Source organism: Crocodylus siamensis, chromosome 2 (genome assembly GCF_052110815.1).
Source record: "Crocodylus siamensis isolate JL-2025a chromosome 2, ASM5211081v1, whole genome shotgun sequence".
NCBI lineage: Eukaryota > Metazoa > Chordata > Crocodylia > Crocodylidae > Crocodylus > Crocodylus siamensis.
The window spans coordinates 57,420,421-57,432,793 of record NC_143396.1 but is presented as its reverse complement, the minus strand read 5'-3'; the positions used below and the strand labels follow the sequence as shown (position 1 = coordinate 57,432,793).

At 38.1% G+C, this 12,373-nt stretch overlaps 1 protein-coding gene across 6 annotated transcripts in view; it reads left to right on the top strand.

Moving 5' to 3' along the window:
* Positions 1 to 12,373, top strand: part of CLOCK (clock circadian regulator) — a 105,326-nt gene that overhangs the window by 55,957 nt on the left and 36,996 nt on the right. For 3 of the 6 annotated variants that reach the window (XM_090035949.1, XM_090035948.1, XM_090035947.1), the window contains 4 exons: positions 2,809 to 2,899; positions 4,598 to 4,672; positions 4,893 to 5,041; positions 10,866 to 10,957. In XM_090035949.1, coding sequence (XP_089892075.1) covers positions 2,853 to 2,899; positions 4,598 to 4,672; positions 4,893 to 5,041; positions 10,866 to 10,957 — 363 coding nt within the window. In that variant the 5' untranslated portion in view covers positions 2,809 to 2,852. The remainder of the gene's footprint in view (positions 1 to 2,808; positions 2,900 to 4,597; positions 4,673 to 4,892; positions 5,042 to 10,865; positions 10,958 to 12,373) is intronic. The other 3 variants (XM_090035952.1, XM_090035951.1, XM_090035950.1) reach the window with 1 other exon arrangement.

The window sequence follows — 12,373 nt, the reverse complement described above, 5'->3', positions numbered from 1 at the left end:
CAAGTTTGTGGATGACACCAAGTTGGGTGGGATTGCAGACACTCCAGAGGACAGGGCTGAGATCCAGAATAACCTAGATAGACTCAAGAAATGTTCCGCAGTCAAGGAGATGAGATTCAGTAAGGACAAGTTCAAAGTCCTTAACTGTAACCTCATGCACGAATACAGACTGGGGAATGACTAGCTAGGGTGCACTACAGAGAAAGATCTGGAGGTTACAGTGGCCAACTGAGCCAACAGGTTGCAAAAAAAGCCAGCAGCATCCCGTGTTGTATTTCCTTGTATTAACTTGTAAATCAAGGGAAGTGATTCTTCTGTTCTTTTCAGCACTGGTGAAGTCTCAGATGGAGTACCGTGTCTGGTTTTGGGCCCCACGTTTCAAGAAGGAAGTGGACAATTTGGAAAGAGTCCAGTGCTGAGCAGCAAAAAATGATCAGCGACCTGAGAGATGAGACTTGAAAGAACTATTTAGCCTGAAGAAGATAAGACTGAGGAGGGATTTGATAACAGTTTTCAAATACCTGAAGCATGATTACAGAAAGGACAGATCCAGGCTTTTCTCTTCGGCTATGGGAGACAGGACTAGGAGCAATGGTTTCAAGATGTACACATTTAGGCTAGAGCTTTCCTGGTAGAGGGAACATTTTTCTTCTACTAGGAAAGCTGCATTTTGTTCCCTTTTATTTAAAATAAAACAAAAGAAATGCTGCATTTTTTTGTTCACATAGGGAAGACAAAGCATTTTAAAATAAGTATAAATTTGTTATGGAAAGATTTTGCTTTCATTTCCTATCGCAGAAACCCACACAGGCAGACACTTGCAAAGGCTCTGTGGACTTCAACAAGATTATCCAACCTGAAAAATCCCACATGCATGAAGGTGGCCTAAATTACTGACTGATTACAATGGAACCAAGTTGCCTAGTTACAGGTTGAAAGCAGAGCAAAGTGGCACCTTAGAAACTAACTTCATAATATCTGACAAAGTAAGCTGTTGCCTATGAAAGCTGCTGCATTTCTGAACATTAGGTTGCTAAGGCACACTTTGCCCCCATTTCAAACTAACACAACTAACTCGTCTCCCCAAAAGTTGAAAAACAGGGTCATTTAGGAAAAACAGGGTATCTGGACATATTTGTTTAAAAGTCTCTCACTTTTGTTTTAATCTCTCAGATCTAAAGTAGCAGAAAAAGCAATTTCTCAAATTCTTTGCCTGCACTCAAATGGTCGTTACGTTTGGAATCTATTATACTTTTTCCAAAAATGGAGGAAGATTCATTTTTTAAAGCAGGGGTTAGAGTTCTGGAGAGCTGTCTGGGGCTGCGGGGAGAGTGAAGGGAGGGCAATTGAGCCTGTTCAGCCCCAGACTCATCCACCCCGCACACCCAACCAGCGACACCAGATGGAGTGGGCACAGCAGGGTCTCCATGGAAACCGGCCCAGGATCCCTGTAGGCAGAGTGCACTTGGCCAGGCAGATGGGATGGCTGGGTGGGAGGGTGGGACCATAATTGTGGGGCACTAATAGTGTGTGGCTGTGGCAGAGCCATAATCTGCTCCTTGCACATCCTTATAATGGATGCCAGTTCCATGGCCAGGGACCTACAGGGAATGGATCCCGGCTCTGCCCCAGCCCCAGCCCCATACTGCTCCTAGTTTGCACCATGGCTTCTCACAGCCCAGCAGCACATGGAGGCCCTAATGGATCACGACCAGCCCAACCTGGAAGGGTGGTAGAGTGCACATCTGTGACTTATAGTTTCATAGTTGGTAGGGTCGGAAGGGACCTGAGCAGATCCTCAAGTCTGACCCCCTGCCATGGCAGGAAAAGGTACTGGGGTCAGACAACCCCAGCAAGGTGTTTGTGTAGCCTCCTCTTAAAGACCCCCAGGGTAGGAGCCAGCACCACTTCGCTTGGAAGTTGGTTCCAGATCCTAGCCGCCCTGACCATGAAGTAGCACCTCTTGATAGCTCGTCTGAATCTACCCTCTGCCAGCTTGTGACCGTTATTCCTAGCCGCTCCTGGCAGTGCTTGGGGGAACAGGGACTCCCCCAATGCCTGCTGGTCCCCTCTGACTAGTTTGTAACAGGCCACTAGATCCCCCTCAGCCTTCTCTTGTGGAGGCTGAACACGTTCAGGTCCTGTAGCCTCTCCCCATAGGGCCTGCCCTGCTGCCCCCTGATCAGGCCCTCCTCTGGACCCTCTCCATGTTGTCCACATCCCTCTTGAAGTGCGGCGCTCAGAACTGGACACAGTACTCCAGCTGTGGCCTGACCAGTGCCGCATAGAGGGGGAGTATCACCTCCTTGGACCTGCTTGAGATGCATCTGTGGATGCATGACAAGGTGAGGTTGGCCTTCCTGACTGCATCCCCACACTGCTAGCCCATGTTCATCTTGGCATCAGTGACTCCAAGATCCTTTTCTGCCTCTGCAGAACTTATTATTTATGATAAAGAAATTACATTTAAAATAGTTAATATAGCTACTGTATAATGACTCAGAATATTTTAATACCAGAGTGAACAATGTATTATTTCCCATGTCTAATATAAACAATGTTCTCAAGGAAATTTTGCATTTTTAAAAAAAATCTCTTAAATGTTATTCCTTATCTCTGCTAATTCATAGTTCATAAACATGTGGTATTATAAGTTCAGAGATGATTGCTTTGCAGTTGATTGTGCGTCCTCTATCCTGCATTATATAACGAATAAGAAGTTATCACTGAATACAGAAGTGAATGAATTGGAAATAATATTGTTCTACAAAAGTTATATTTCCCTCTTTTTTTTCCATTTTCATGCAGGCAGTCGTACAAATGTCTACCACAAGACTAAAGTGTGATATGTTATGTTCTTTACCGTAAGCACCCATAAAATGAGCTCCATTGCAGACAGGTATTTTGTTAAATGATTTCTTTTTGAATTATTTATAGTTATAGTGTTTTTATTAATATTTTTATTTTAACCTTAAAAAAGAAGTGGATCCAAATCAGACTGGACTGTAATAGGTTTTTTTGATAAGATCAATAATAAGACCTGTGAGATACATAAATGTGTCATTACAAGTGGCAGATGTTTTTGCTTAAAATAAATATGCTTTATATTTGGAGCTATGTCTAGAAACTGCCTCATTTCAATTAATTTTCAATTATGTTTTCTGCCTATGTTTGCCTGTAAGTAAATCTTGACAGTTTATCAATTAATTTAAGAAAATTAATAAATAAGCACCTTAAGTGAAAACTACTATCTGGGGATTTATTTCTATTTTACTTGAGTTCTTGAGCTGAGTTTTTTTCCGCAACTCAAAATTTCCATTTTGTTGAGATTAGTATTTTGGATTCTACAGAAAATGAGAAAAAGTTTACTGCCCACTTTTGTGCCCTTTTTACTATAAGTTCATCAATCCAGAGAATAGAGGCAATGTTTTTAAAGCACTTATGACAGATTTTTTTAATTACTAAAAAGTTATTAAATTAAGCTCTATTAGTATTCACTAAAATTAAGTTTGTAATTTTGATCTATAAAACTCCTGCTGTGATCTATAATAAGAAAATATTAACAATACATTTTTATAATGTTGCACTCTTTGATTTCACACCTGAAAGTCAGCTACAAGTCTTGTGCCAAAGAATACCATTATTTATTGACAGCACCATTCACAGAATGTCAGTTTGCTCTATTGTGTATCAGTCATAAATTAGAGAGAGGGAAGCACTCAAGGTAAGATGGGGGAAAGCTATTAGATGCATCAGAGGAGAAGGGATACTTCTTCAAACTTTTCCAAACTTTAAAAGTTAAGAAGAGAAACAGAAGATCAGAACTGGAGGACTGTACCAAGTAGATATGGAACTAGGTAACATAAGCTAGAGAGGTATGATGGAGAAAGTTCATTAGTTGGGTGATCTTGAAAATAAAAAATGCAGTTTTGAATTTTTAAAATTTTAAATGAAATTATGAAAGCAACAAGTACCAAGTGGTAATTATTTTTAAAATGAAAGAGTATATTCTGACTTTTAATGCTTAGAGATATCTTTAGGAATACAAAAAGAAGGAAATACCGTACTTGAGATGAAGAAGTATTATGTAATGTTTTAAAGCTGTATTGGGAATATTATAGCTAATTTTGAATTGCATATTTATAAATTGCTTAAATAGGATACATTCCTCTTTCTTTCAATCTTAAAATGTAATACTTATAGAAAGAGGGTATCTTTTTATTAAAAAAAAACCTGTAAGTTAAAATGGTTAAGGGATTAAGAACAGGCAGTGAAAATACCTTAGCAAAGAGTTCCTGTCTGTTCACTTAAGAGAATACCAGCAAAGCTAATGTTCATGAAGAGCTAAAACTAAGAGGGGTGTCAGAGTAGGCATACAGATGGGGTTATTTGTGAGTTCTCACTTACTTATATTCTGAAATTAACTTAAGGCATTATGCCACATCAGATGTCCACTGTATAGGAAAAGTCAGCAAATGGTTTGCTTTCCAAAATATAGATTACCATATAACAGGATATAATCATTGAATAAGGAGATTTTTGCTTATTCATTCTCATAATGATTGCACGCTGACTGTTGCACTCTAATGTTTGTCAGTTTTTTCTCTTGTAGAGATGATAGTAGCATTTTTGATGGGCTGGTGGAAGAAGATGACAAGGATAAAGCAAAAAGGTAATCTGTTATCTAACATTTAAAAATGTGTTAATCTGAAAGTATAAATCTTGTAAATAATTAATATTTACTATCAGAAATATGCATCTTTCTAATAGTTGACTCTAGCAACTTTAATTCAGACCCGATAGATATGATTACAACTTGAAATCTGAATACTGGTGTAGTCATTAAGATCTGGTTCTTTTTATAAAATACATTGCTGTTGTATCTTTTTCAGAGTGTCTAGAAACAAGTCTGAAAAGAAACGTAGAGATCAGTTTAATGTTCTCATCAAAGAACTGGGTTCTATGCTCCCGGGCAATGCTCGAAAGATGGATAAATCCACTGTACTGCAGAAGAGTATTGACTTTTTACGGAAGCACAAAGGTAATGTTTTAGTGCAATAAGAAAGCTGTGAAATCTCCCAAGAGGAGAATTGGGACCAAGTAACTTGGGCATGTCCAAGCCCTCTATCTTCTGACTAGATCTGTTTAAAAAGTACAGAAAACTTCTGCAAAATGATGAATTTTCAAGGACTGTCCCCTGATTGATATACAAGTTAGTAGAGAAATCTTTTCAAAATCTTCAGCTGAAAATTTAGAAGCGTGAAATGTTTTGAGTCTGTTTATTTTGATTGTCTATATTGGCTGCCAAAGAGGCCTTTGCACTTTGTCATTAAAGTAGCTTACTTCAGTACAAGAAAAGGTGTTACCAGCATGCTTAGTAAGCTTACCAGCATGCTTAGATCTGGCTTTCCAACTCAAACTGTTTGTGGAGTTAAAATACATTTTTCAATTTTTTCATAGATAATTCATTTCTCAGATGGTTTTTCATTAAGGGTCTGATCCAAAGCCTATTGAACTCAATGGAAGTTCAATTCAATCCATTGTTCTCTCTAATAACATACAGAACAGCTTCCTGAACCAAGGCTGTACAGAGGGCATCTATACAGATGTCATCAATGAAAAGTGATTTTTAGTCATGCTCAGTAAGATGGACATGCCAAGAAAAGTTAATTTGGGTGGTATTTTGCTTTGTTTTTTTCCTTTCTTATTCTTTTTATTTATTTTTTTTACTTTTGATTAGAGTAGTACAGTGTAAGCCAACCAGTGTCTTCATTTATAGTTTATAAATTATTGTAGAGATAATTTTACTTTTTGATTAAGCTAAAAAGTGTTTTCACTTAATTCCCTGTCTTGTTATCTTGTTAGATTATTCTGAGGTTCTATCTGTTTTTAAAGCCACTTGGGGCAGAAAATTTTGAATGAAGTTAGGACTGTACACGTGCTTGTTTAACTCTGTGTCTCTGAGTGACTTTTTGTATGGTAGCTTTATTTCAAAGGTGTGAAGCTCATCTGGCCCCGTGGGCTGGATTAGCGGTGCAGAGCTAGATCAGGCCCGTATACTCCATACTCACATACCTAATCCAGTGCCTATGGCACCCATCCAGACTGGTCTGGGAAGCCAACCCAAGCAAGCATCACAGGCCAGCACAGACCCAAGCCCAGCGAGCGACGTAGATGGTACAGGGCCAGCCACTGCAGCATGTGGGTCAACAAGGCAGTATGGGGAACCAGATTATAGGGGTCTGCAGGCCATATCCTGCCTGTGGGCCCTATGGTTGATGCCCCCGCTTTATAACAGTACTTGTCTGAGCTCTGGGAACAAAGTGGAAGGTTAGGGCACTTTTACACATGCTCCGGGTGTGGGGGTGGTGGCGGGACTTTAATTAGAGCAGCTCTGAGAGCTGTTGTAATTAAAGTGCTGCAGCATTTCATGTATCAGTGTCCCCATGCTTCAAAATGGCCTTGGGGGTGCTTGAACTAAAGCTTGTTCAAGTGCTTCCATTGCCATTTTGAAGCGTGGGGATGCTGATACATGAGACACAGGAGGCTGCCACAGCATGATAATTATCATGCTCCAGCAGACTTGATTAATTGAGTTTGCTCCGATGCACTGTAATTACAGCACGTTGGAGCAGCATCCGTGGTCATGTACAGGCACCCCTACTGCTTATCTGCCTGTCTTAAGTTTGTTTGCACATGCTTAAACTTAGCTGAGACCCCTAGTTTTAAAGAAACTCTGAAGTTTGATAGGAGAACTTTCTCTTCAATGGAAAATTTCCTGTACTTGTTCCAGTTTCTATATCAAGGAAGCTTCTCGGTGTCCTGAAGGAGTGGAACATATATACAGATACTTCACTCTGATTCAAACATTATATATTTTATTCAATACTTTGAAAGCAAAAGTAAGGCAGTTACTGGCTTCTTTACATCTCATTTTACCTCTTGCCCTTAGCTCATATATATATATATATTTTAGACCTGGCAGTTTGTTGCCAAAAGAAGAAAATGACAAAAAGACATTTTTGTATCTTTCCAGGAAAATAAACATTTTTGTTCTTTGCCTAATACTGATTTGTTGCTTTGTAATTTTTATTTATTCAGTTGCTTCAGGTTTTTTGAAGGGGATAAGGGAGATCCAGCATTTGCTTGTGATTCTAACAATGTTGAGAGATGGCAGGTCATGAGTAAACTTTTGTTTATTTGTTTTTAATTTCCTTTGTCATTTGTAAATAAAAATGATATGGGCCTGAATAAAACATTTTTACATTGTTGCAGCTTCCTTGTTGGGCTTTCATGGAGCAACTGCATTTCTCATGCTGCATGCTTAATGATCAGATTGTATTCTGACATCCTCTCTGAGCATTTGACATGCTGGGTTGTGGAGCATCATTTGCAGAAATACTGCTTAGGAGTTCTAGGGAAAGCATTCATTGTACTTCTCCACAGCACTTCTAGTCAGCTTTCCAAAGTCCCTTTGAAGAGTGTGTCTCTATGTATGTCCTAGTCTATATGGCCACAACTTCTGGGAGTAAAAATTCTTCCATGAGTATATTTACAATAGACCCTGTTTCACTCAGAGATATGTAGGTCAGTGTTCTGTTTGGTTTCTGCACCTCCTATCCCTTCACTGGCCACATCAGGTGTTATGTTTCTACCAGGAGAATCAATGCTCTCCCAGTAGATGCTATGAGCCTACAAGTGTTCATTCAGTTTCTCCTGGGGGGAAACATCACCCTCTGGGAGAAAGGTATTCCAAGTATCAGCCTAGAAGATCTCCACTGTGAGACAGTCTTGCAAAAATGAACACCAGTACATTCTCCCCCCAGTCTGGTGCAGGAGGAGGTTGGGGTAGTAGGGGAAAGTCTCCTTCCTACCTGTTTCCCAGATTGCAGTCAGAAATTTCCACTGTTAAAAATGAATACCTGTGTGTGGTCTTTGTGACCAGATTGTATGCAGTAATAGTCTACGCTAGCAAAGAATAAACCAGGTAAAATTAAGTGTTTACTCAGAGCATATCATGAAGAGATATTGTCTGTAGGCAAGTCCTAGCTAATGTACTACTCAGAAGGAATTGGGAAGAGAAGAAACAAATGAGTAGCTTAACAGCTGAGCACTATAGTTAAGCTTCTAATAGCTGTGTATGCTATTAAAATAGTAAATGCAATGATGAAAATGGCATGAAAGAAGAAGTGAGCATGTGCTGATATATGCATTATTGTGAAACGTTTAAATATGCTGCTTTATATTAGACAAGTGTTTTAACACTTCTGAAGGCAGAGAATAAAGTTGTTATAGTATTTTAAACCTTCCTACGAGGGACATCAGTTCTTGTAGAAATCTGGAGCTTTTGTAATTCTTTCAGACAATAGGTAGTTACAATGGGCAGAATATACATGTGTTCTGTTCTGTAATTGTTTGATTGCTCGTATTTTTAATTATCAATAATATATTAAAATATAAAATTGTGTAATGAATATATATACTATTCAACCAGAAGAACATCCTACTTCCTTTTTTATGCAAAAAAGGAAAAGTATCAGAGACCCTGAAGTCTGCTAGGAACTTCCGTGTAACATCAGTATAGATTGCGAAGTGCTCAGATGCTGTTATCAGGGATAGCTGTATACAAACTCTCACATAGATGCATAGAGTCTGGAATAGGCATTCTTATGTTTGTTTAAAGTGACTAATAAACATAGTTTTTTCAGAGCTATGGATTAATGTAATTTGATGAGTCCAAATCGGAGCAATCAGTAGTTGCTGGTCATAAATAAATGTGCTCTTTATCAGAAACATGTACACAAATTAAATGTTTCACAAGTAATAAAACAGTTGGATTTTAATACCAGATTCATTTTTCATTTTCCAAAATGTCACTAACAGATATAATGGAAATATACTGCCCTCGATCCTTGAAAATATAGGTCTACCATTTGCTGTAGTTTACAATTTGAAAAACCATTAGACTCAGCTTCAACTAGGAGATCAGACAGCAGCAGCAGTAGTCAGAACAGCATTCTCTTGTGCATGCATGGCTCAGGGCTGTCCCTTTTTCTTTTGGCTATAATTTTTTTTTGTCTTTGTCATCTTAAGATTGGACTGCTGAAACTTGCTCTGCATAACCTTTAATCATGCAAAAACTGAAGCTGGCATTAAATTTGGCACCTTATTAAAATATTTTGTCCCACGTATGTTCAAACCATCCCGTGCTATGGCTTGTGCTGTCTGCCTGAAGGTATCAGGTTAACGTTCAAACTGTTTCTTTCTTTTCTACTTGCCATATTATGTCTCCTCATATAATGAAGCTGCATTAGAGAATGTCAGAGCTAAAATTTTATTTGTGTAAACAAGAAAGGATTACTTCTGATGGGTTCTCTGGGCTATCCCTCTGGGCTTGGAATTTGGCAAAATCTTCCCTGATGGTCCAGAATGGTTGAAAACGAATGACCTTTGGAATATGCTGTGCCCTTCATTCCTGACTAGTTGGAAACTAGATAGCTGTGAGAGTGATAAATTGTGGAGGATGTTTCTGATTATTATCATTCACTTGCAGTTTGCATTTGTGCATGCCACAAACCTGTGTACAGATCTTGGCAAAATTGGTCATTTCTGCTCAACTGGTCCATGATTAAATATAGGCTATCCTAAATCCAATTTGAAGGCTATCTGTGTGGAGTGGGAGAATTTACACAATGTTACTCAGTACATTGCTTGACTCAGGCTGTTACCTAGAAGTGGTTCATTTTTAAGATCTCTATGTTCAGCCGCAGTTTAAGAGTTCCTCTGTAGTCATTCAAATAAAAAGAACTATGGGTTACTACTGCTTTTGTTTTCCAGTTTCAGTTTTACAATGAGGACTTGTCCTGTTACTGAGAACCTGGAGCATACTTTATATGGGTGGTTATGTGCCTCATTAGGGTTCTTTAAATGTATGAATATAGTACCACAAACTTGTGTATCCCTTCACTTTGTTTTTAAAGTCAGTTTATTATTGAAAACAAATTGGCTTCATATTCATTATTAAAGTCATATACTTCAGCATAGAGCTTTTCATCCCAAAGGTTCTTAAATGTTTTATGATCAAAATAAGAAAGTTAATATGTAAACATCCCAGAGTGCTTTCAAATGCATAAAGAGAGCACAAGAAGCAAAATGTAGCCATTTTTCAGAACATACCATACATAATGAAGGATGCTACCACAGGCAACTGAAGCTAAGGGGAATGGAGAGTGGATTCTACTATAAAGAATTAATTAGAATTGGTCAGGATACTAGGATTAGTTGTTTATTGTTATGAAAAGTGCCAGGGGACCGTTAGTGACCAAAAATTACCAGGACTTTTGTTTTATATTTTTCTGAAAGATGACACCTTAAAAATACAGTATCTGCTAATATGATGAGACATAATATTCTTACACCTGAGATTATACTGAATGACTAATTCCACTTCCTACAGTGTGTCCAAATTCTTGATCAGTATAACACAACAGTAGCTTGGAGATCTAACATGCTCACTACACAACTATAGGATAAGTGAGCTTGTACTGTGATCTTTGTCTTTCTGCTCCATTGAAAAAAAAATGTCATGCAATGAGATAACCGATGGATGGAGTTGATTTTTCTGGGGTTTTTGTTTGTTTGTTTTTTAGGTTTTTTTTAAAATCAGAGTCCTGAAGTTTAATCTTGTATGTTGAAGGGCCTACAAATAGAAAATGAAAAAAATGGATGCTTCCCCCCCCCACAGTTCAAATTTCTGCAGAGTAAAAAGCTTTTCTACAATTTGCATAATAATTTGGTGGTTAAAAGTAACTGTTCAAGAGTTTGAATCATAATAAATGTTCATTCACATCTGTTTTTGATTACAGAAATTACTGCACAGTCAGATGCCAGTGAAATTCGACAGGACTGGAAACCAACATTCCTTAGTAATGAAGAGTTTACACAGTTAATGTTGGAGGTACATTAATATTTCTGTCTTTCTGAAATAAGAAGAATCTTTTGTAATCAAACCACCCTCATATTGTGGTAAAATCTTTACTGGCATTCCTTTCAACTTCATATTTTAATTACAACTATGTTTCCATAGATGTATGTAATTAAATGGGTTTTTTTAAATGTATAACTATAAATTGTCTGTAAATGTAATACAAATCAGTACATAATAAAAGGGGTTCTTTTAAACAGAATAAGGCATTTCTAATAGCTGTGGCCTATCCCTATACGTACAGATTTGCACACCTAGGCTGAGGTAGTGCTGAGCTGATTGATATCTTCCTGTTGATGTTAACTTAAATGTATTCTCTGTGCTTAAACTAAAAAGTTAGTTACCAAAGACATTGAGCCTATTTTATCCTGAATTAGAAGTAGGACTATAATTTGTGAAATAGGATACATGCTAAAAATGTTTCAATGTCTCTTAAAAAATTGGCATACTATTTGTATAACTTAATAGATTGATGTATTCGTACTAGAATTATATTTAAAAATGTAAACAGTTTTGGTTCCTTATGAGCGAATGAAAGCATGGTCTTCTGTTCCTTAATTTATAGAAGGGCTGTCCAACTGTTGGCCTGTGGGCTGCATGTAGCCTGCAGAGGTTAAGTTGGGACCCCTGGACTCCTGCCAGGTTGCTGCTTTTCCCATCACTCTTGCTGCAAAAGCAGCTGGAGTCTGCAGGCTTTCCATCCTTCCTCTGGCTTCTGCTTCCTGCCCCACCCCAAATAGCCGAGGCTGGGGTCACACAGATACATGGTGCAGCAGTGAAAGAGAAGGGTGGACACACAGCATAGCGAGGGAATGGTACTTGTGCAGCCCAAGAGGGCCAGTGGTCTGCATGAAAGGCAGCCCATGTTAATGTGGCCTGCAGAGAGTGTGGTCCTTGGCCACTCACAAGTTAGACAGCCCTATTGATTGTAATAGTTAATGGAATAAATGGAAGAGGTCTTTTTTTGCCTTTTCTTAATATGTAAATATTTACAAGTTACTTCAGAAGCTATAACTGCTCCATTGTTTCTGAAGACCTCTTATTATGTGTTTGTATCCACATATGATATTTGTCAAGCCCACAGCCAGTTGACATAAAAGCCAATTTCTTACCCTGTTGACAAAAGGCTGGACTGTGCTTTTGAATGACAGTTTAAAAGGTGATTCAACTTCCATTTAAAATGATGAAATGGAAAGGTCATGGTTTTTAATAAAACTTACCTGTACTTCTTTTAACATATATATTTTAAAATGTGTAATCTTAAAAATTCCTTGTTGAGAGCACATTTCTGCCATCTTTTTGCTTTCAGTTAATATCTGACTCTGATCTAAGTGGTAACACTTGCATGATAAGGTGCAACTTAAAGTGAGCAGATTTCAAGTCTACAGT